Source organism: Harmonia axyridis, chromosome 7 (genome assembly GCF_914767665.1).
Source record: "Harmonia axyridis chromosome 7, icHarAxyr1.1, whole genome shotgun sequence".
Classification (NCBI taxonomy): domain Eukaryota; kingdom Metazoa; phylum Arthropoda; class Insecta; order Coleoptera; family Coccinellidae; genus Harmonia; species Harmonia axyridis.
Window position 1 is genome coordinate 33045560 of NC_059507.1, and position 26291 is coordinate 33071850.

General features: G+C 31.8%; 2 protein-coding genes across 8 annotated transcripts in view; both read left to right on the plus strand.

The window, feature by feature from the left end:
• LOC123684918 overlaps positions 1 to 19995 on the plus strand; it is a 35474-nt gene extending 15479 nt beyond the window's left edge. For 6 of the 7 annotated variants that reach the window (XM_045624429.1, XM_045624430.1, XM_045624434.1 and 3 more), the window contains exons 2-8: positions 1760 to 1889; positions 5045 to 5179; positions 7905 to 8144; positions 11426 to 11641; positions 16872 to 16973; positions 18795 to 18980; positions 19196 to 19995. In XM_045624429.1, coding sequence (XP_045480385.1) covers positions 1788 to 1889; positions 5045 to 5179; positions 7905 to 8144; positions 11426 to 11641; positions 16872 to 16973; positions 18795 to 18980; positions 19196 to 19261 — 1047 coding nt within the window. In that variant the 5' untranslated portion in view covers positions 1760 to 1787 and the 3' untranslated portion in view covers positions 19262 to 19995. The remainder of the gene's footprint in view (positions 1 to 1759; positions 1890 to 5044; positions 5180 to 7904; positions 8145 to 11425; positions 11642 to 16871; positions 16974 to 18794; positions 18981 to 19195) is intronic. The other variant, XM_045624436.1, reaches the window with a different exon arrangement.
• A 2169-nt stretch (positions 19996 to 22164) lies between these two features.
• LOC123684920 lies at positions 22165 to 22761 on the plus strand. Its single transcript, XM_045624437.1, has 2 exons — positions 22165 to 22460; positions 22540 to 22761. Exons 1-2 carry the CDS (start codon positions 22271 to 22273, stop codon positions 22638 to 22640), a joined length of 291 nt encoding a protein of 96 aa, XP_045480393.1. The 5' UTR covers positions 22165 to 22270; the 3' UTR covers positions 22641 to 22761.
• Positions 22762 to 26291: the final 3530 nt, after the last annotated feature.

Sequence of the window (26291 nt, forward strand, 5' to 3'; positions counted from 1 at the left end):
AAACATTTTTTTTCCGAACGAAAAATTTCGGAATTTTTTTTTATGAAATAGTTGGGATCATAGATTCTGTTGTTTCGGTCGACTCATCTGTTTCCGCATCCGATCGATTGCTCAAACGGCAACAGTGAATTTGCGTGCTGAAATATTCATGATGTTTCAGGAGATTCCCGACATTCTGCTTATGGATCATCTTAAAACTAGGTGCTCCTGTGGAATTTGTCGAAAAGAATATTCATGACGACATTGCACGAAATGGCAGTTTACATGTTCCGATATAAAGTATACGCTCAGAGCATAAGTTTCGCAAAATAAACAATTCATTCGGTTACCTTATGTCCCAGGAAATCAATTATCATGAGAAAAACACTCGCCCGGTATATTCATCAGATTCGTAATAAAATATTGAAATGCTCTTCTATGTGGAAAATCCTGGGAACTCGAACTGAACGTTTTCACCGGAAGATAAACTCGGAATTCTGAATGAACAACTTAAAGATGTTGTTTACCAAAAATACTAAGACTTGCTGATGAAACATCTTATGAATCATTTATGTCCACATTACTTTCTTTCCAACTAAAATGATATCTAACAGTTGCTCGAAATTATTCTTAGCTTATTTGGTCTCGTGTAGAATCAAAAGTTCTCTGCTTGAAGAATCCAGCGGAAATATTTTGCCTCAGGTGTTTCGTGTGAACTGACCTTCAATAATCTTGACCTGATTTTTTAAATAAGATCAATCATAAAATATTCCATACATATTGAATATTTCATGTTCATACATGATTTTATGTCCTTAAGTCAGTATTATTTATGAGATCCTCAACTGATAAATTGAGTATGTACACGTCATTTCGATTTCAAACCTATTTAACTCAAGAAAAATTTGTTTCAGCCGGAAGCTTTGACTTTTCATTGTTTTATCTGCCTGCATTTTCCCTTTCAAATTTTTTGTAAATAATGATCACTGATGATTCCAATAGACTAACTAATACTGTCTGTGTAATCGCCCGTTTGTAAGATAGAATTCAAAGATAACATATTCAATTGAAGAAGAAATATTTCATATTCCAAGTTGTCTTTATACAATAATGTTGAGTTTTTGAAGATTAAAATAACATCGTGCAAATGGTGATTAACTCCAAGATTTCGTGAACGAGAGTACCTAGATCTCAATTCAAAGGCAGTTCCAAACTAAATATTTTATATTACATTGATATAAGTCATGGTGATTTTTGTCCAGAAATTCATTGTCATGCAGCAAAATAAATAATTCAAATCTAGTCTTTTTAACGAATTATGTAAGATTTCATATGCCGCGATAAAAGAATTTGGAATGCAGAGGTAACTTTAGATTTATTGTTTGTTCGATATTTCAATTCATTCAAGAAATAGAAGAAAATGAAGCGCTGTAAACAACTGACATAAACACTCAAACGGCATTGTAACAACATATCGACATAAAGGATGTTATATCATAACAGTTAGTTGTTTATCCTTATCAAAACATACCATTCGAATATACTCTTGACGTACTTCATGAGAAATTTCATCTGAATTCTAGTCTGAACTGAAAACAGTTTTTTGAAGTTCTTATTACACTTTCACTTGAGAAGTTCCAATATGTAGTAAAGTCTAGCAGCTTTGGAGGTTTTTCTATCAAAAATTTGAAACAATCAGAAGTTGATTCTAACTGAGGTTGACTTCTGATTTCATTTGTGTTTTTATTCCCCATGAAAATATTTTTTTCTTATGTTTCAGATCGGTAACCTAGTCTAGTCAAAACAAAATGAAGTGTGTGGCAAGTTTCGCGTGTTTTAGCTTGTTGGTGGTCTTCGTATGTGCTGCCCCAGCTCCACAATTAGGAGGATCATTCTCAGCATCGGTTCAGGTATGTTCATTTTAAACTTCAGGGCAACAGATCCATACATCAGCATCTTCGACAGTTGCATCGAGCATTCATACACTTGGAGGATTAATGAATGGGACATATGTATAGATTTAGTAATTAACAAAATATCATTTTTCATATTAACATAACATAATGAGTTCATCTCATAATTACTGACAGTTGAACAGTAGTTTAGTTAAATCAGTTAATACATTAGCTCTCAAGATAAAAAAATAGTGCATCTACAACTATAAAACATATATAAAAAATATACAGCTTCAGGATTCGAATATAGAAACTGATTTCATTAAAATGAATGTCAATGTAGTTTCTCTTCTAGTTTCCGTGAAATGTTCTGGACGGCGAACGGACAATTTTTTCTATTAGATTTTAAGATTTAACACTTTCCAAAACTTAATTTTTCGAGGTGGCTAATTTCTTGTCCAAAGTTTTATTATTGGAAAAAATACCAAATTTGATCTTCTGGATCTGACAACAAGTTTTCTTCTGTTTCTTCTCTCTCTCATCAACAGCAGAATAACTAAAACGTTAAAGACTAGCGTTCAGTGAAGAAACTGAAGAAAACCCCACCTTGAAATACTCAAGGAAGTTGGATACTAGGTAAAAAAAAACTTTGTATCGTTGATCAGAATCTATAACGTTCATTTAGAGTGGAGACATGTCGACTATCACGTGACCTTCCAAACTATGTCGTCAATCTGTTGTCACGTACCTAGTTGAACGTTTCATTTACTTTCATAATCGTAATTGCAGAAATTTCAACCCAGAAGATCGAATAGAGTGAAGCGTGTTGTTTGAAATAGGTGTATAGTTTGGAATTCTGAAATAATTTCGTAAAAATTATATGCTTCATTTCCTAGAAGGTTTGGTCAGGCTAGAAATGAATTGGGAAATATTTTCAATATTCTTCAGTTTTTTGTGACATCAATTTTAAGGTCCTTATGTCTGTTTCACTAATGGTAAACCCGTAATTGATGTTTCCTATTACATATCAATAAATCTTCAAGTTAAAGGTCACCACTGCTATTGTACTAACAAAGATTCATTGCCTTGAGAGCTTTCTTGAAAGTTATGAATCTCCTAATCTTAAGAAACATCCGAAGCACCGATTTCTGATTCTGGCTGGTGGAAGCAGTTCAGTTCGACTGAATCAAGATGCTAATGGGTATTAGATAAGACGCCTCTGATCTTAATGACATAATAGGTTATGATCAACTGTGCAGAAGACCTGTTTGGTCTATCTATACCTATGGTCTGAAACTTTCTCTAACTTTCTTCTGTCTTGACCTTGCATCCACACGCTATATTTCAATATTTCGATTATTTCAGAATTAAGGTAACCACACACGGCAGAAATTATGTGAAAACTGATTCTCTTCGATCTCTGAAAAAAAATACAGAGACATTCATTCTCTTAGAAAGTTGCCAATTTTTCTCCAAGATTATTATTCTCTTAACTCCATCATTCAAAAGTTTTCTTCACCTACAATTCCAGAAAAACCAGACTGTCCAGACTGGTAACATAATGAATTATGTTTAGTAGCTTAGATATCATCTGATATATTCTGCGTATTTCCTTAATGATTTATATCCCACTAAAATTTTCAATACTGCTGAGAAAATTTTCCATCATAGAATATTTCATTTGTAGGAAACGATAAATACTAATGATCTTCAGATAGTATCGAATTATACTTAAAAGAACTTTATGACCCAGTCTCTATGCGTGATAGTGGGTGTGAGCTTAAGCCAGCATAGAATTTCATCTTTCTTCAATACATTGAGAAATCTAGCTAATAAGTGAGAGGTTCAAGTAGGAAGTTTGGTTTCCTAGTGTCATTTTCAACATTTTATCACTTACATCATTCATTCGTTCAAATACCTTTTTATTGTTGGAAAGGCAATCTTATTCTCATTTCTCAGAATACCTTAATAGGCTGCTTCTCCAGAATCGTATTCAAATGTTATTCGAATTGATTTGTGTCATATGAGGAAGTGTAAGTTGAATGTGTGAAATGAATGTATGGTACATTAAGTGGTTTTTTCTTTTAATAGTATTCGAAATACTTGTCCATTTGAATTTATTGATTGAATGAATGGAGAGAAAACAAACATTCGCATTGCTCATGAAGTTAGGAGAAAATAATTAGTGGAAAAATGCGACATATGATAGTTAGGTATTCAGATATAACGTATGTCAATCAATATTGTGATGAATGTAATAATTACTCTATGGAATATTTCCCAGGATTCGTTAACGTAGAAAAAGGTGGAATTTCATACTAATAGACAGATATTTCGGATATTTGTTTGCGATAATTAATATTCCAGGAGATTTTGGCAATTATGTATTCGATTTGTGAATGGGAAATTCGTTGAAATTCAAGTTGATTTTGTTTGTGGCCATTCGTCGAAAGTATTGAAAAATTAGATCAAATCAAAGCAAATAATGAGTTATGAACTAAGTAAATGATCAAATATTCAAAAACAATTGCCAGAAATATCGAATTATTAAGTGAAGCCAAAACACTTATATATATTTTGATATATTTTGAGTTTTTATGGATTGGAGAGCTACGAATTATCTTCTCAATACTCAAATGAGAAATAAGAGTAAATAGCAATGTTTTCATTGGTTTTCCTTGATTTTTGACTAACCCCAAGCAATAATATGAATCAGACAACTAATATAACTTTGACTACATATTGAAAATATCATCATGGTGAGAGCGAATAAACTTTACCAGTAGTGTATTTCTTTTTACTGGGCGATGTACGACATCTTGATAAATCTTGATTCAAGATAATCGTAATGGGATATAAATTCCTTATTTCTGACTATGCAATGCCATAAATTAAGGGCAATCCATGTCAGGCCACATATATTGTGGTTTAGACTCAGCGAACATCGTGATATTTCACAAACCCAAAAATTGATGCGACCTACAACAGACAGACTAAAGGATGACTAAAACCACCATGTAGAAATTGGAACGTAGTACAATCCAATGAACATTTCTTCACTCATCAAGGTCCATTAACACCTCCATCTCATAAAGTGGTCAGAATCCATGAAAGGGATCATTTCGTACTGAATAAAATCGAAGGAAATGTATTGATTCTCTTGAAAACAGGCAGGAACCTCACCATCAGCATCACCAATAGGAGGCTTGACGAATATTTTACAAAATATCGATCTGCCAGGCCTACTTAGAGGAATAAACAGTTTTGTTGGTTTAATCAGACAATTCTGTCCTCCATTATCACAGGTAACTATGAATGGAATATCCAAATCCCCAATCCTTGTTCTGATCGTGACCTTTTGAAATCCCCTTTCCCTCATTTAAAGTTCATGGAATGTGGAAACCAGATTCGAAAAAAGTGAGTCAAAGACGTCTGGGATGAGAGGGCTCTCAAATATTCGGTTCGTCAAGAGAATATTGCAACACACGAAGCTGGTGTCCTCATGAGTGAACATTCACCTGTCGAATTAACTCCTACAGCCATTAACTTTTTTTTATGATTGTAATGGGTTCTGTTGCATCTCAACATGGATTGCTTCTGAATTCGAATGTTTTCTTTCATCCGAAGAGATTTGAAAAAAATTGAGCTTTGTAGAATTCTTTGGGTACTTAACTCTTCATTATTAAATTTGGAAATTTTAGCAACTACTGTTACAACGTAAACAAATTTAAATTTTTTCAGTTGGAAGTTACATCTACAAGTCTAGTGGTTGTCTAAAATATCCATTTCAATATGAATTCATTATAAGAATTTATTTTATTTATGAATTTGTATATTTTCCTTAATATTAGGATTCAAAATGAAATTTTAATCCAACACCTTATTCTTGCAACGCAAATGTTTGGGCAAATTAATGATACAAATTCATCCAGAGCTCTGCAAATTTTGTACAACAGATTGCCTTAATTACAAAAGTTTTGGAGTCATCAAAGACATGAACTTCCGGAAATTTGTTATTGGTCCTCTTTTCATTTATTATATAAATATGTTTCTTTTTGACGAATCACAGAATATTATTAGGGATTCGGCTCTAGAAATTTCGGCTTTGTAAAAAAACTTACTGAGTAGTAATTACATTTTCTCTATTTCAGTATCGTAATGAGTTCATTACAGTAATAAAAACAGTGCAGTAATGAACTCATTGCAGCATTGTTTTCAGTTATATTTTTCGTTTTGTGATTGTCAACGCTGACTATCCTATCAAATTTCAATTCATGTCAATAGTCAATATAATATAATTTATATGAAATGAATTGATTGGCAACATTATTCACAATTTCTCGTAATTCTGGTAGTGTTGAATCTATTTCGTCAGACAAATTCACGAATTCGATGACTAATTACAAATTATTTCAAAATTCGAAACGTAGGTTCGATTCAAATTCGAATTCCGTAATCTGTCAATTTTCGTAACAGTCCCACCAACTGCCAAGATATAATACAAAAGTCACTAGGATATATAATCTGAATTTTTTATTGAATTTCAATAATATTTCATAAAACTTGACTGAAATAGAGAAAATATCGTCTAATACTCATTGCAAAAGACAATTCCAACACTCATGCTTTCGAAAACTCGCTCCTTCGTTGCTCAATTTCGCATTCGTGTTGGAATAGTGGCCCATTCTGCAACTTTTTTAAGAATATACCAAAATTTAAAAAATTCCTTCAAAGGAGCTTATTAAAAGGTAAATTTTTGTTGCTTGCTGGATAGAAATTCACTAAAATATTTAATAAACAACCTATAAATCAATTTGAAGCACATATACCTAATGATTAATGATTCTGATATATATCATACTTCACTAAGAGATTATCTAAATCCTGTAAATCACTGTAGTCACAAATTAATCTCTTATTGAGTGATAACAACCTTCATAACAGGTGAGCAAATGTGATTGATTAAATCGAACATTCTATTCCACGAACAAGAATTATAACATTGCATTTATTCCCTAATGACGTTATATATCTTGTGCAACACCTACTTTATTCAGACTATTGTAGATCAACTTTTTAAAACCACGAAAGGGAAAGGAACAAAACGCATTTGCATGTTTATCACGCTGATACAGTTTTGAATTAGTCATAATTCTAAGAAAAAAAATGCACACCCACTACACGTTATTGATCGAATCATATTCAGAGAAATAGTAATTTCCAATTAGTTTTGTTTTGTTCAAATTGATAATTCAATGTGTCAGAAGAATGGGATTGTTAGAATCCATGGTGTTTCATAAAATACTCAATAAGAAGCAATAATAAGACGTATGAAATGATTGATAACTATATTCCTAAAATTCTTTCGGACTTTTTGCTTAGTATTTTCTTTGTAGAGATTTTTCTCGTATTTATCCTATGACCCAATTAGCTTTGAGAAAGTATTGAAAAATATAAACATTTCGCATCAAACTTTCAACACGACCACTTCGTTTTTCTGAAACGATAAGTGTGTTAAAATCATTGAAGCGATCTAAATGGACTTCCCCAGGTAATTAACTATGGTTAGGTCGGCAGACAAATTTGTAGATATTTGCCGATAATTTGAAACGGCCACAAAACGAAATTTTCTCTTGCGTGAAAGAGATTGAAAATCGGTCTGAAAATATTGTTCTTAATTAGCATAATACAAAACGCTTCGTTTCAAATCTCACCCTTCAACAATTGACGAGAAAAAAACAATGGAAATGTGGGAGTAATTTCTGAAGATGAATATCAATCAACACTCAATTAAAAATCAGTGCGAATTCTTTTTTGCTTGAAATAATAAATTCTGAATATTTAAGCAATTAGGTTGCTTATATTGAATAATTAATTTCTTTCAAAGAATCCTACAACATCAGATTTTTTATCCTAATGGCAATATGTCAACTGAACTCCAGAAGCAATTCCAAATTTCGATAACACAGACCCATGAATCACCCCCCATGAGAGTTCGTATCAAGCCTCAACAATTAATTAACCTTCCAGATCTTAGATAACGTAATCCAAAATGTAACGAGTCAAGCATTCAGGATATTCGGTCGAGCCATTTTACAAAATGGCGGACTTGGCGGAGGTGCTGGAGGCACCCAAAAGGTCAATGTTGTTCTTCCAACGTTCCCTCCAGATGAAGATTATGATGAAGATGAAGAAGAAGAATCTGGCCCAGTAACCGTAGACTTGGACACTAGAGCAGGAAAGCCATCACAAGAGACCACCACATCTTCGGTATTTACTTCATCGCCGGCCTTGGTTGTGGATTCCAATACTATATCTACTGACGAGGGTTTGAGCCCCAAATCGTCAGCAGATTAAGATCTTGCCTAAATACAAGCAAGACGACACCAACATTACTTGCCATATTGCACGAATCTCAGGAATATCAAAAAATCACTAGCTCGAATAAAGATCATATTTTTTCAAAGGAGTTTCATACCATTACCATGTTTTCCTCTTCTATATCATAGTGATAGTCTTTCATTCGAACGCAAGCAGAGTAGATTTGTCTTGGATCGTTCTAAAATTCATATTTAATTATGTATGGAATCTATTTCACCTCTATATGATTCAAATTCCTCTGTTGAAATAAAAGGAGGAAATACCCTGTGGAGTCATGAGGTTACAATGAGCCTAGACGGAAAATTGGCAATAATAAATTTTTATTCCATACTACAAAACAACTCGTAAATCTGCGAAATAAAGAACACTAGACACTAGAGTAATAATCAGAAAATTTGTAATCATTTTGATGTTTTTTCGCATGTTGATCCAAAGTAGTGATACCTATAAAAATAAACCATAATTAGTATTTGCTATTTTTTTATTCAATATTTAATATCGAAATAAATATTCAATATTTAATATCGAAATAAACATAAATATTGTTCTTTTCGTTCTATAAAGATGTAAATAATATACCGGGTGTTCATAAATTGGAGGTACAAAGTAAAATGGAAGATTTCTTGAATAACTTTAAGAAAAAAAGTCCCTTAAACATGGGCTTGCAAACGTTTTTTTTTCGAGACACAGGGTTTTTGTAGTCCTACTTTTTTGTGATGATTGTAACATTTCATAGAATCTTCATTAATCTTCATTACAGATTGGATGGAGAAGTACCAAAACCTATAATTAATTCAATCATCACAGTTTACTATCTGGATCTTCATAATATTCAGGTTTTTTGTGAGAATTATCTACTAGAGAATTATTTGAATGTTTTTTTCGAAACCAGTAAAAATTTAAAAAAAAAAGAAAGAATAGTACTGGCCAAAGTATCTTTTAACATTTTTCCAAACAACCAGTTATCCACCAAAAAAAAATTCTGGAGGAAAGAAGTGAGCACTGCTCCAGAAATAATATCACCCTGTAGATTTGCATTTAAAATTAGTATATCACATGATGAAAACTTTAAATTGGATCAAGAATGCCAAATTCATGTTAAATATCTTGTGAAGAGAAGGTGCTATGAAAAAACAATCGAACTTTAACATTCCATATCACGATAACAAAGATTTGCGGGATCATGTTTATAAGACATTTTTTTCTTGAATTGATCCGAGAAATCTGTCATTTTTATTTGTACTTCAAATTAAGGAACACACTATTCCCTCATATCATTATAAAGAGATTTAGCTTGTTGACCAGTATGAAAAAAAGTTAATTTATAAAAAAAACACAACACTCTAAAGACAGAGTGAAAAGATTCTTTTGCTTTTCACAATATTGGACTTTTATAACGCTTAATGATCGAAATTAGTATGATTCATTCACTAAGTTCAATATAATTTGCTAAGTAAACAATTTCAGAACATAATATCCACATTAAAAGATATTCAACAAATCTTGTTGATGTGAGTACAATTCCATGTTCATAAAATATAATTATCCGAATGATGTAAGATGAATTGTGCCGACTCATGAAAAACTCATACAAAACAGCAGTCGCAGACATCAAAAGATAAATTTCAATACAAGGTGAAAAAAAAGCAATTGCGGATTCAAAAATACAAAAAAGGTAGACATAGTCACCCATAAGAGTAACAGTAAACTGAAAAAAATTATTAATTATTTCAGATTCTGAATGGAATTTCAATAAGATTTTACATTGAAAGCTTAGTTTGGTACAAGTTCAGGATAGGTTCACATAAAAGATTTCTGAAATGAATGAATGTCTTCATTTAAAAAAATCAAAGTTAGATATAATAAAGCTTTCTCTCGATTAGGTACTCAGCTCTTAAGAAAAGTATTGATACATTGAGATTTCGTTTTATTTTTGAAACCAGGTAATTACAGATTTTCAATATCATGTTATGAGCACCTAAACGGTAATCTATATTGCGTAAGATCGGTAGAGAAAGTAAAGACATATAAATTTTAAGTCTTACCCACCTTTGTCATTTCGACGAAGTTATTCCAATTTTTTTCAATGTGATGGGAGATGAATACCTACACTAAAACACTTTCGAATTTGTTGAAAACATGGTGATCATGTAATGTAATTTTTAAATCACAACGTTCCTGAAATTTTTGTACTTCTTCAATCTATGAGTTCTTCTCATCAAAACTATACGAATTGAGAAGAGACTTAAAGAAATAGGTACTCTGATGAGTTATACCAAATACCTTTCTACCTAATAAATGGAAAAATAAAGCATTCATTCGATGTTGTTCTTTTATTTCTGCTTATTAATCAACTTTTAACCTCTCTTCATTATTATTAAGTATATTAACAACGTCTAATGCTTTTATAACAAATTTCACTTTGCTTTCCAGATTGCGTTTTCGTTCAAGTTCTTACTTATATTTCAACGCGAAATTTTCAATTAAAAACATTCAACGTTCCATATTCATCAACATTGAAGAGATCAGGTATTGCTGTAAAATTACTTTCACAAATTCACTGATATAGTAGAGATGATAATATTCATAATTATGGACAGTAGTTTCTGATCTCAAAAATAAATTTATTAGTTTATTTTTTCCAATAATAATAAATAATACATTTTGGAATGTTAAAATCTAATAGAAATATCCAATTGAAAAAGTCTGTTTCTTCCAAAACAAGCTACTCTTTGAACCTAAGAAGTTAATTACCAACAATTTGAGATTATACAATAACAATCAAACCGGAAGAAAATTTCGATCAAGTAATCTTGGTTTTAAATTATTATTGAAGCAAATATAAAAATCATATGTCAAAAAAACAATGATAATGATGAAATTACAAACCTTTCATTGTAACAATAATGCAGAATTAAACATGTATAATATAGTTTCGGAATTATACTTTTCTGAAAATATTTCATTTAGATTTTGGAGAACATACCCCCCTTGCCGGATAATATTTATTATAAAGTTGTTGATGGAATATGAGACTAAAGTGGTAAAACGTTAGATATTTTACCGATAAAAATAATCGACTCTAATATTGTCGACAATATTTTTTTTTCTTGTTCTCAAGAAATTCGTTGCATGAACAGTTTCTAATATTTTTTTTTTTTTGTTCACAGGCTTCCGCAGATGATAACACAGTCGCAAAAAGGCATGTTAGGGTAGTGCGAGAAGCTGAAACCGATCAAGAGCTTGCAGAATCAGCACCAGAGCCACAAGAAGACCTCAGCAACGTAGACACCGAAAGTGACAGTGACAGAGGCAAAAGGTTCCTACCTTTCGGAGGTGATGGTCATGGAGGTGGATCAGGAAACTTCCTTTTCGATGTCATTCGGGTAAGAAGATCATTGGATCTCGCCAATCGAAGAGATCAAAGACAAACACGGAATTAGGTTAAGTTAGGTTAGGTCCTAAATGCAGCAAAGCCAAAGAATTCAATTTTTTGTATAATTCATCACCATTACCATCAACCAAGCCACAGTGAGATGTATGAAAAACTCTATGAGGTCATTTGAAGGATTATTTGAGGAATTATTTCTATTTAAAATAAGATCTTTGGTAAAGAGATATCTTCTACTGGAATTTTGCGTCATTCTTTCCTCCATCACATCACATATTTTCTAAACATCTATCGCATTCGCATAGATACCAAATCGCCACAAATTTTATAAGAACACTGTCATTCAATCATATAAATTTTTATAATTCATTCGTCAATATCAATCATATCCATATAATATTAAGAGAAATGAAATTTTGTAAGTCATTTCACTTCTTCATGAGATAATTGTTCCATCAAAAACACTTCAGAATAAAGATTTTGTTTCTTCATCATATCATTATCTAAGATTGTTGCACAAGAATAATTGTACAAAATGTTTTTGAGTTATATATAAAATAAAGATGGAAAAAATTATAAAAGTTCCTAATACAGGTTTACGAAAACAAAACCATAACTTCGAATTATCCGTGTGATATCAATTACCTACATAATCAAATTTTCAACATATATTCTAGGTCTTATAGTGCAATAATTATTCAAATTTGAAAATAATATTCAGTACGGTTTTGATTATCTTGATTTCCCTGATTATAAGGTATGTTGAAAGTTTGAAAGAATATAAGATTTTCGAGAAGCATTAATGCGTTAATATGGATATAGAAATCAACTTCAGTTAGTTTAGTGGAAAGAGACACAGTTTAAGTCAAATTTAAAATAAAATGTAAAGAGGAAAAGGAAAAATGGCATATGAAATAATTTATTTTGTAGAAGAATTTGTTGGAAATCGTTCCCAGAATTAAGTGATTTCATATAATTATAATAAATTCGTATTGGTACTGAGTATTGGTACGAAATCGAAAGTAATAAAAACAAGGTTTGCGTTTCGTCAGCCATGTAGATCAAGCAATCAAGGCTAAAGTCCACCGCAGATTGTCCAACTTAAACGGTAAAGTAGGAGGAGAAAAAAATTGGAAAAGATGACACTCCACTTCGTAAGATTATACTCATTCAATAACATCACGAAGTGAATAAAACCTAAATTGTCGATGTCGAACTGTAATTTATACATTCCTCGGTTATAACTGTAATTTCAAACGAAATAATTTCATTGTAAATGGCAGCGTTTCACCTGGAGAATCAGGGGAGCGTTAAAAATGTGATTCAGTTAAAAATCTTATTTCTCAAACTTTTACCGACTTCTTGTTTCGTTTTTATTTTTCATTTTGATTTAACTGATATAAATTTATGTTGATGAGCGAAATCTCAACCGCTGAACAAAGTAATAGCAGAAAAAAATTTCAAGCCTAGGATTTCAATTGTATAAATTTGAATAAGTTATTCAGTTTGGTCCTAAAATGGTCCCATATAACATTCAGCTCTTTCAGATGAAGGGTGCTCCTTGAGTAAGTGCAAACTTGATAGTATTTGAACCTCAATATATTGCATTCTACTCGTTCCATTTTTAGTTAAATTTGCAATAGGCATAGAAAATTCGGAATATTGTAATAGAATCTGCGTATAAATAAATTTAAACATTTTGGGAGATAATAGTTTGACAAGACAGCTAAAGAAGCATAGTACCTCAACAATTGGCATAGTTTTTTATTTTTCGGTAGGTATTATAGAACAAGGTGTTTCTAAATTGGAGATACAAAGGATAATTAACGATCCAATGAATAATTTCAAGAAAAAAATTCCTATAAATAATGCAAAATGCTTTTTTTTGTGGAATACAGAATGTTTTTTGTAGTCCAATTTTTTTGTGATATTTGTGACAAGATTTAGAATTCAGATTTTCCTGGCGATAACTAGAGAATTATATGAAATTTTTTCTCTCGAAATCGGTAGTAGACAAAACTACAAGAAACCAAAAACTGTTGTACTGGGCCGAAATTTCTTTTTACATTTTCTGAATTACCAGTGGTCCTCCAAAAAAATTCTGAACGAAAGAAGCAGGCACTGTTCCAGAGAAAATATTACCCTGTAGATTTACATTGAAAATAAGCATATCACATGATAAAAACTTCAAACTGGGATATCTGTGCCAAATTTGAGTTGAATATCTTGGGAAGGAAAGAAGCTATGAGAAAAAAACTAGAAAAAAAAAACTTCAGCATCCTTTATCTCGAAAATAAATCATTTGCAGACTCATATATAGAATTTTTTCCCAAAATCATTTGAGGAATCTGTCATTTTCTTTTGTAGATACCTGCAATTTAGGTACAGTCTGTATATTGACTGAGAGTATTGAAATTGTTATGCCCGCCACTCACGAAGCGTTTCTTCGAGCGTTTGGTAGCAAGCGTCGAAGAGATTCCAGTCGGGCAGTCAAGTTCATACTCTGATTTACAGTCGTACGGCCGTGTCCCGAGCTGTCTGACTGGAATCTCTTCGACGCTTGCTACCAAACGCTTGAAGAAACGCTTCGTGAGTGGCGGGCATTAGGAACTTGAGAGGTTTGGAAAGCTTCAACTTAAACCTTAAAACGATAGAAACTCAAAATTATTGTAAGATTTTTCATTTATAAAAATCACTTCCTTTCAATTATTTCAAAAACTGCTTGAAAACCACTAAAAATAAAATCTAACTGGTTTTTTTAATAGTTAGACACCAACATAAAATGCTTTTTGTGTACTTTTAAAATCGTTTTGGCCTTTATACCCAATGTATTCAAGATTTGCATCTCCACAATAAAACTGATATTGTGTGGTGGATTTTAAATTCCAGTCTTGGTCGAAATATTTTCCACAACACTTTCACCGCCAAATGTGAATAGTAACTATCCAGTCGGTTTACATTGAGCGTAGGTTTGACCACCTAAATCATATACTTCATCAAGGCGGTCTAGAAATTCCTTGGTAATACATTATTTAGTAGTCCAGTGGTTACGTACAAATCGAAGATTAAGTAATTTTGAGAACGTTCTTGGAAATTTCCAGTATAGATGAAGAGATAAGTGGAAGAAGTCAAAAGTTTTTAATTGGGATAGGTTCCTCATGAATATGCGAAATAATAAAATTAACCGCACATGTTAAGCATTGAATTTTCACGATAGATGGTCATGAAAGATGTTATTGTCGAATTACTACGTGGTTTACATATTGAACCATATGAAACTTTCACATTTTATCGTTTGAATCAAATAACTCATGTGCAATAATTATTCTTCAGAATGATTAAGATGCATAAGTATTCACAATATATGTATTTTGTGAAATCGAAAACTTAATTTCCAGATTGTTACCAAATAATTTCTACAGCACTGCAATTATCACTCATTGTCTCTGTGTATCAAGTATAAATTATTGGTTCTGTTACAAGACCTGGAAACCAAACATAAAATAAAAGAAACGTGAAGGGTAATGTCATACATGCATATCACAATAAAATGTATACGACAATTATTATGCACACACCAGTAAAATTAGGGGAAGGGACAAAATCTTAACAAAGTATGTAGTTCATTTTCCCTTGAACCCTTTGGCCGATTTCAGTCACCTTTTTTTTTGAAAAATAACTTGATTCCTCAGGAACACAACTCGCCAGATGTGTTTATACAGGGGTGAACAGAAAAAATGGAAAGTAAAGTTTTATTCAGAACATACTGATTCGTTAACAGACGAGATTACTGAAATGTTGCTGCATCATATCTCGATATCTTGACTTTGAGAGAAATTAGAGTACTTCATATGATACCGTTGTTGAATGAGAAATTAATGCTTCGAATCGAATTAAAGTTAATTTCAATTGATACACGGAAACAAAAGTAAACATAATGTAGGGAATCTAAAAATTCCCTCGAAAATATTTTAAGTCCAAAAGTTGAATTTCGAACGAAAATTCTAAAAACGAAAGAATTCAGAGTAAAACCTAAGCAAAACCACTCCCCTAAGTTATCTGGGTGATTATGGTTCAAAGATAAATGAACTAAAGGTAATCGTGAGAATCTATCTCTTACAAAAAGATATTACGCAAATAAATTATGAATTACGATTCCAAGAAATTGATGCTCAAAACCAAATCAATTGTCATTTTGCTTGTAAAGGGTGTTTTTTTTGAGCTATAGAACTTTAAATTGCAATAAAACAACGATGGATTATTCGATTGACATGAATTTTATTTGTCCGCAAAATAATCTTGTGGCATTACATTTTAAATATGATTTCTGGCATATGACCGTCACGGCTGGCTCGGATGTAGTCCAATCTGGACGTCCAATTTTCGATGACTTTTTCCAACATTTGTGGCCGTATATCGGCAATAACACGGCGACTGTTGTCTTCCAAATAGTCAAGGGTTTGTGGATTATCCGCATAGACCAATGACTTTACATAGCCCCACAGAAAGTAGTATAGCAGTGTTAAATCACAAGATCTTGGAGGCCAATTCAAAGGTCCATTGTCTGTAACGTTCTGGCCATCATCGTTTTTGGAGAAGTACGGAACAATGATTCCACCAGCCCATAAAGTGCACCAAACAGTCAGTTTTTCTGGATGTAACGGTGTTTCGACATACACTTGAGGATCAGCTTCACTCCGAATGCGGCAGTTTTGTTTGTTGACGTAGCCATTCAACCAGAAGTGCGCTTCATCGCTAAACAAAATAAAATGGACGTAGTGCGCGATACGTATTCCGCACAGAACCATTATTTTCGAAATGAAATTGCACGCGTTGTTCAGGCTTGAGTCTATTCACGATGAATTGCCAAACCAAACTGATAATAAATCACTTGACAGCTGTTGAATCGGTCGCCATCTTGAACAGTAATGCCAATTTAAAGTTATATACCTCGAAAAAAAACACCCGTTATAACACAGTGGCGTCATAATTTCCTGCCAATTATTAATTATAGATGGTTTTATGTTGTTTATGGATCACTTATCACTCAAAGCACTATAAATTTGATTAAAAATATTAAGTAGAGTTCCTATAATGGTGCAAAATTATTTTTCGTTGACATATTAAATCAATAAAAACTATTTACATATAAGATAAAAAGTATCCATTGTTTGCATGAAAAATCACGCAGGAAATCAAAAGAAATATAATGAATTAGTATTTAGAACACAGCTGACATGACCGGCAGAGCCATGGGGACCCTCTACCGAATTGTTGCAGGAACTCAAAGCTTTGGATTCTCTTTCAACAATACGAATTCAAGACAGGTATCTACCGTTAACTTGAACCCCCCTCTCCATTGTAAAATTGTGTCCAGGAGAGAATTAGAATAGTTATAGAAGTAGCATTTTGGTAGAAAATTTCCATGTAAAAATCAATCCAGTTGTACAGCTGACTTTCAGAACGTTGGGCATAATTATTAATTACCTACAGTGGTGAAAGGATATGGCAATACCAAAGTTTGGTAGATAACTAATTAAATCACATAATGGGTAAATGAGTATGTAAGTCTCTATTCCATATTCAGAAGCATGTGCGAAACATATAGTTAGTTAGAATATAAAGAATTTGTACAATAGCAAAGAGCAACAAATGGTGGAATCGCTAGAATATATTTCTAATTATAAAAGTTTATTTCATTTAAACTTTTTTCCAACCAAGCTCAGAGTAAATTATAGAGGGTTTTGGCGAAATCGTTAGTAAACCACATTTTACGTTCAGAATGAGTTGCCCAGGCAACTTTTAATACTTAATGATTGTAATATGAGTTGCATAACAACAAACATTCTTTGATAGATGAAGGTAATTTTAGTTGATTATTGGAAAACAACACAATAAAAACTTTTTCAGTTGTAAAATAATAAATACCTAATTTTTGAAAGCTAACTATAAGGAATAGGAGTGTGTGATAGTAATTAGGTACGATAAATTTATGCATGTGAACAAAACTTAATTGTAGTTACGATAGATGAAAATAGGAAAGGAATGTAGCATACCTAGATCAATATGTAAATATGTATGTAGAACTGTAGTTCAGTAGTGGATGAATTTATGCATGAAAAGCATTAATCGTTAAAAATATTTTTAAATTCTCAATCTCTCGAAGGTTTTGCGATGTGAATATTTCAGCATTTTAAGGACTATCTAAATCACACAGAGAGTCCAAAATTGAGGAAATCACACTTGCGTTTTTCTTCCTCAAGATTATCTTTCCCACCAAATATCATTGAAATACTTTGTTGTCCAAAATTTTACTACCTACACTTCTAATTATTGTTCCTGATGTTATTTTTATATTCATAAATTGCGTATTCTTTTAGATCATTAAAATATCGAATCTCATTGTAACCATGAAATTTTTGATTCCAAATTGATTAATACTGAGGTGAGGATACCGCCAATATTTGGACATGTCTTGACAACTGTTGTTTTTGTTCATTGCTCCCTTAATTCATGTTATTACAGGCAATTATATCATTTATGCATGGCCAGTTCTATCTAAAAACAATATCGGTAACGTATTCGAACGGGATATATGTCAATATTGTTCTTTCTACCGCCAGTTAGAGATTTGAATACATTTCAAGAAATGATGATAGTCCATTATATTTTAATTGCATTGGAGGAAGAACTTCATCTTTACCTAGACTCACATAAGTCAGAAAATTAATACAAATATCAATGTTCTTTTTATCTAAAAAATATGTACATAGGCGTACAACTTTGCTTCCTCCGTTTTTTTCTGAAATTCCAGACTTTATTGTAAAAAACTGGTTATTATGGTTATTATTTATGGTTTTTATTTATGATTCAAAATATTGTCTATCGCTGGCCAATATTGCAAAACGTGGGAAGCAAAGTTGTACACCTAATAATTTGAATAACCTTTGGAACAGAACTTCGAATGATATTGAATACCATATAATTTATCTGTAGATGTTAATCTGAATATATTGAAGAAGCGAAACTTGTAAATCTGTATATACATACATACTTAATAAACTAATACATAAAATACATTCAAATTAAACAATATATGCATATGATATTTTCTTTATTATATTCTTATTGATTTTTTTTTTCTGTAGTTGGTAGCAGGATCAGGAGCTACTGAAGATGGAACTGACAGTGGTCATGCCGGTGTAGGAGGTGTTGCTGAAATTGATATTGCCAAAGGTGCTGACGGTTACACCGAAGGAATACCCGGACCTATCACAAGGCTCTTCGTCATTGCTAACAGAGGAATCGCCAACCTAGTACAAGATTTGATCCTGGTAAGTTGAATCAAACTTACACTCCAACTCCTCTTGTTTTACATTCTTCGACGGAATTCTTAAAGCTAAATTCTTTGAATTTAAACCATTGTAATAGTTCATGGATAAAAAAATAAATTCTCACCTCATTTTTAACTCGGGTTGTAATGCACTCTTTTTAATGATTTTACAAGTGAAAAATACCCGATGATTAATCGATTTCTTTTTTTTTTCAGCGTTTGGCCCAAACCAGTGAAAGACTAGTCAACTTCAAAGCACGTCTCATCACCGCTTTGATCTAAGTCTAGAAGTTTCACTGATGGAAGACAATCACCGATCATTCGAAAATTCATCCATTCTTGCAGTTCACCATTCCGTTAATTTAATTACCATCGAATGAAGAAGTCATTTGAGGAGTTTGAATTTGACTTAACGAAACAGGAAACGCTTAACTCAGGCATAAAAACATTCTACTATCTCACCAAATACAAGTATTGCTTTTATAACCCTTGTTCTAAATCGAACTCTTATGACTTCAGCATCAATTAAAATTCGCACAAACCAGCATTGTAGAAAATCATTCTGTACATGATGATCGTGGTTTATTTATCAATTCTCTTCATTTGTTGTTATTTAATTAAGTTTAATTTTTCTTTGTAAATAGCTGTAAAATTCCTTCTATTTCTATTTCGTTTTATACATTGCTCCTTGCCAATACTTTGATGATTCTTTGTTAGTCAAATTATCCATTTTAGTACATTTTATTTTAAGTTCTGTAGGTTATAAATTGTCAATGATTCAAGGCCTGAACATTTGCTCATCAGAAAATTCAATTGAATATTGTCTTGTAAATAATGACAACAACAATCTTGGGTTCTTAGAAAGCTGGATTCATTCTGTTTCTTTAAGTGTATGTAGTGTATATAAATTTGTAATTTTTGTTTTGGTGTTTTACATTGTTATCGATTCGAAAGAGATATAAATTACATGTACGTTGTCTAGAATAATTATCGAAAAAATAAAATTATTACGTTAATAATCGTCTTTTTTTCCTCAAAAAGCCGAATACAACATGATTACATGAATGAAAAAGATCTTACAGGAAGATAAAAAAGAAGAATATAATACCTTCTAATAAGCTAGTATTTCGGGACGCCGACGAAAACGTTTGAGAATATTAAAAAACGATCTAGTAATATTCAGAGGACTAAGATGAATTCCATGACGCAGACATCAAAGCGACTTTATTGCATTGTCCACCCTGTGTGCGTTCAGTGAAATTAATCCACTTTTATTAATGATTCTCTGCTCTGGAGAATTATATCAGGATAATCCATTTGGTCCACCATTGAGGTTTTTCAAAGAATGCCTATTCTGGTACTTATCTAATCAATGAAAATTAATTTTTGTTTTATGAAAGATGTTGATCATATAAAGAATCTTGATACGTTTTCATTCAGTTGAGAAAAATAGGGGATAATTTCACTAAGACTCTTACACCACTGGACTATTCCTACATAAATACTGACAAATGCAGGCATTCAATTATGTAAAATAAAGAGAAATCTCTTTGACATATTTCTATTCGTCCTTCAAAGCTATCGTGCTTAATGTTATTGAAAACAGAATACGATAACATGTAAGAATTGTCACTTAGGTAAATTCAAATTCCTTGAAAATAATGATCCAAAAGAATAAGTTCTCTGATATATGTATAAATATATCTCTCGTGATATATTTGATGTATGTGTATATTAATATATTCAATTTCATCACCATAATTAAGTATAATATCGAGAGATGTTGTGCTTTGAAATGTGTCAAAGATGAAAAAAGGTTCTGAATAATTGGTTAACACCTGAAATAGGCGTGTTAGTGATAACTAACTAAAAATCTACACTTGATATACTCGAATATTTGCAGTGAAGAATCATTAGAATATACAAATCTGACAAAATTAATCAACTATAATTTAGTCTACTTATAAAAAATACTGAAAAAAGACACATTACGCACGACTGTCAATCACGAAGTCAATCAAGATCAATTTTCCTCTATTATGTCCAAAATGCAAATTCAAATTGAATGCAAATGACAACAAATAGTTTCAAATTTACATAAAGTTGATAATTATTCGAATACTAGCTAAGACACCAAATATTATCTTTCTGTAAAAGCAGCTCCATGTCTGTATAATGCAAAATCTTTCTTCTGAAAATCAAAGTAGGCAGTAGTATGAAATGACATATTTGATAGAAAAATAAAAAATGCAGCAGAGGGAAAGAGTACATTGTATTAACGTTATGAAATGTATTATTAATGTATTAACGTTATGAAAATGTATTAATGTTATGAAAATGTGTTTCTTCAGACCTTTTTTTTGCAATTTAAAGGAACTTACCGTATGGTTCACACAAAAAATTTTGCCTCACATAAAATAAGTTTTTATTATGATAAATTAGATGGATTATTTCTTGACCTCACTGAAAGAGAGTTATTTTCTTCAATTGCCTGAAAAGTTATATAACAAATCGAAATATGTCAATATAACTTATTGATACTCTGATGAGATTGAGGTCGATGTTGAAGTTCTAAATGGCGCAGTTCTTGGACCGTTTTTATTTATATTCCTCCTAAATAATTTGCCCCTCTTATAATTTTATTTGCAGATGATTCCTCATTAATGTAAGTATCGATATGTTGAAAAGAGTAACCTCATTAATTATGACATTATTTGCTGATTGCTGATGTGATAGGAAATCTAAATCATAAATCCTACGGCTATCCTAAGTCTCGGAGTTCGAGAAACAATAACTTCTGGTTAAAAATATCACAGATTCAATAAGTTGGTATGTTTCAACCTATAAAGAAAGAAATGAATATTTGTTTCAACTTTGAAAAATATCATTTTTATTTTTTTCAATTTTTTTTTTTAATTCTTGGAACCCCGGATGCAACTTTATTTATATAAGAATTATTGAAATTCTTTTCAGGGATTTTGCAAATTGTTGCGGAAAAACAAATAACAATCACTGATAAAGTACCTACATACCGCTTCAATTGAAACTTCCAGGTCATATATATCGTTTCAAGTTTCAACATTAATTCAGGAACGAAATAATGCAAATATTTCATTACTAAGGACGATGAATATAAATTGTTGAACAAATATATTTATGTAGATAAAAGGTCGCTGAAATTTATTTTTATTACAACAACACCTGTTATAGAGAGATACATTGAGCAATTCTACATGATTTTTCCACCTATTTAAAGAAAATTTTTTTCAAGTATTTTCCATAATCACTGAAATGATCAAGTTAATCCTAATTTTTATCGTTGCTCTGGCTGCTATTCAGCATGTAGACAGTATTGTGTGTCAACCAAATACTTGCCATTTCGTGAAATGTATCGACGTTTCTCGTGAAAATTGCTGTGGACCAAACAAAGAAATAAGAGATGGTTTCTGCGGCTGTTGCAAAATTTGTTTCACCTATTTAGGTAAGTGTTTTTCTACTTTTTCTGGTTCAAAAAGGTGAAACACTCATACTAGGAAATTCATACATGGTTTCAATTTTAGATGAAGGAGAGCAATGTCCACCCATTTTGTATGGAGGTGGACCACCAACATCAGGATGTAAAAAGGGGTTGAAGTGCAAAGGAGGAATATGTTGCAAATAATATTCTTTATATTCAACATACCAAACACCAATCATGGTTTCATATGATTTCATTAATGAAATGCATACATTTTCAGACTGTATAACTTAATTGTTGAGAAATAAAATTCTGTTGATAGATAGAACGTTTTTCATTACATCTGTAGTGCATTATGAAACTAAAAGTACACACCTGGTCTAGAAAATGAGAACACTTGTACCGTAATTTTCAAATGGGATTCACTACAAGATAGAGCATCTGTTTCATTTATTTGAATACTAACGAATAGGTAAGAAAGTACTATACTTGGAGTGAACTAAAAGGCTTTTTTCAATGTATCGTTGTATGATGCTGCACTCTATAGTGATTTGATGAAACACAATGGTGGCACGGATTATCTCGTTTTTCTGGTTTTTACCAAAAAATTTCGGCTTTTTATTTAAATTGTCCTTTCACCTGATTTCTTCTCTGGGCCGGCGTAAGGGGTGAAACAGTGAAGCGACCGTTTTAGGTGCCTCTATTTGAGGGGCGGCAATTCGACCCAGTGTGCTGGTCGCTTCTTCATATTTCCTAGGCTAAATTTGAATGTATTGTCGTCACTGTGTTTTATCAAGTTAATGTACTGCACTCAAAAACGGTGCATTTCGCTGATAGGTATTCAACATCAATAAAATCAAATAAAATGCTAGGATCAGTCCGTTTCTGGCGATCCTGAAGACTTATATGGAAGGTATTGGAAACAAATCATAACTGATATTTGTATTGACTCGAAAATCAATAAAATTACAAGAATCGGTTTGTATTGACTCAAAAATCAATAAAATTACAAGAATCGGTTTGAGAGTCCAACTTTTATGATATTAAAAATACATTTCAATTGCCTGAGGCACTTGTTTAGGTACCCTCCCAAAGCTAGCAGGTGGTGCGAAATATAATGTTCAATCGAAACATAGTTTTTGATCTATAGCAAGGGCGGTCCTAGCCTTAAATTTTGGAGGGGGTCACCGTTATGGGCTTCAAGTTTTTTTATGGGACCGTTTCGTACATTGTCTGCTTCAAAAGCATATTGAGTGTTAGGTGGTTCCATTTTGGGGGGAGGGAGTGATGACCCCCTTGACCTTCCTCCTGGGACCGCGCTTAATCTATAGGACCTTAATCCATGATCCCTATCTTTGAAGTATAGAATTGTCCTCATAATAAGTGCTATTTGTTTACAAACAATCAAACAAACAACGTATATGTTTACACTCAGTGGCGTAGTTAAAATTTGTGAAAATTAAAAGAGCAAAATATTTTAAGGAGATACCTATAGGCGCAGGGTGATTTATAAGCTCACTGGCAAACTTTGCCATATGAAAGGTTATGTAATTTTAACAAAAAAAAATATGTCTGATTTAAATTATTTTATGAAATATTGGCTTCAATGATGCATTCACATGACAAACGTCTGAATTAAAATTTCACTGAAGAAAATTGAAATTGCTCATATGTGAGATTCATTAAAATGTTCACTTTACAACAAGTTTTAGTTGAAGGATTAAATGGATATAAAAAATTTCATGTGACCAAAGTAAAATATGAAATGTATTTCCAAAAGACATACTGAATAATGAAAATAAATACAATAGGTTGGTAGGTATGTCAACATTCACCAAAAGGAGATAAAAATATATATCAATCCTCAACATCATGGAAATAATTGAAAAAAATCATTTTTCAATAATTTTTCAAACAAACAACATTCTTCACATATTGAAATCATTCACTCTTCGTTGAAAGCCGATTCGCGGTTATAAAAATAGAAATATTTGAGGAGAAAGGTGTAAATTACCCCCTGTACCCTATCCCTGGACCCGCCATTGCTAATGACGGCGAATATAAATAGTTCGACAAATATATTCATGTAGAATGTAGATAAAAGGTCGCTGAAATGTATCTTTATTACTGCAAAACCTGTGACAAAAATAAGTTGAGCCATTCCACACGATTTTTTCACCGATTTAAAGAATTCTTTTTCAAGCGTTTTCCATAATTCATCAAAATGATCAAGTTGATCCTAATTTTTATCGTTGCTCTTGCTGCTATTCAGCATGTAGATAGTATTGTGTGTGAACCAGATATCTGCAGCAGGTTAGATTGTATCAACGTTTCTCCTGAAACATGTTGTGGACCCAACAAAGAAATAAGAGATGGTTTCTGCGGGTGCTGCAAAATTTGTTTCACCTATTTGGGTAAGTGCACTTCTACTTTTTTTGGTGCAAGACGGTGACGAACTTACTACTAAATTCATGTAATCTTTCAATTTTAGATGAAGGAGAGAGATGTCCACCTATTTTGCTTGGAGGAGGACCACCAACTTCTGGATGTAAAAAAGGGTTGAAGTGCAAAGGAGCAATATGTTCCAAAGTCTAATTTTCCATATTTTTAACATACAAAATTACAATTATGGTTTCATTTGATGTCATCAATGAAATTTATACATTTTCATAGGTCCTCTTTCGAACTGTAACGTATTGAGAAATGGAATTCTGAATTTCTGAAAATACTTTCCATCTCTAAAAAAAATAAAAACAGTACCTGATGCAAAAAATAATTATTGCTGTTTAGATCTCTTTATCGATGTTAAAAAAATGATTTTTTTTCCTAATATGTAGTATCAATAGAAAAACAGAACATAAAGTATTATACTTAAAGTAATAAATTGCAGTATTATAACGAAAGGAATCTTTTGGATTTTACGTTTATTTACTCATGTCGAAATGACATAAATTACAAAAATAATAAATTGAAGTCTTTAACTAAATCACACTTATACATTATGAACATAGTTAAATTAAAAAATCAGTGATTTTGAATTTCTCTAATGTTTTACATTACCTAATTTGCTAGCAACGTATTTTTTACCCTTTTTTTATGAGGAATTTCATTGAATTAATTGTTGATCTAAAAACAATAAAACTTGTGATAAATTTGCTCTTTGGATTATGGCAATCTAGTAGATGTAGACTAAAATCGGACAGTTTTTTCAAATGAAATAATTTAAGATTGATATTTAGAGATGGTAGAATATCGAAATATTCCCTATTTTCATTACTAAACATAAAAAAAAACAGAACACTGCCTTCGAAGTGAAAAATAGGGATTGCTCTTTGAAAGTCTTAATTAATGTGAACTTTTTCTGTGTATTGGCCTTGTGGAACGTGCTGAACTTATAAATTTTATACAAGTTTTTAGAATACTCTTCAAATTAGATACAAATATATTGTAAAGAGAAATCAACCATAATTCCAAGTGAACATGGAGTTTCTATAATTCATGGCATCATACAGTGCCTTTGATATTTTCAGGGTATCTAAAAACCTGAAAGCAACTCCCTGTCACCTTTCTCGTAGTTGTGACTTCTTTTTGGAGTGTGGCCTTGTGTAGTTATTGTATTTATCTGTACGTAATTTCGTTCTAAGGCAATCATTCGTTTTCAATTGGCTTGTATGAACATTTACATTTTCAGGAATGGTGTGTCCTTTTACATTTTCAGGAACGAAATAATGCAAATAATTGATTTGGGAGTAATTACCCCCTTTACTTCCCACTGGGCCAGTCACTGCTAATGACGGTGAATACAAATTGTTGGACAAATATATTCATGTAGATAAAAGGTTGCTGAAATGTATC

Bases quoted from the DNA above. Each gene is read 5' to 3' on its own strand.
- LOC123684920 (XM_045624437.1), top strand. From the start codon at position 22,271: ATGATCAAGTTAATCCTAATTTTTATCGTTGCTCTGGCTGCTATTCAG. The intron at 22,461-22,539 runs GTAAGTGTTTTT...TTTCAATTTTAG, and splicing joins AATTTGTTTCACCTATTTAG to ATGAAGGAGAGCAATGTCCA.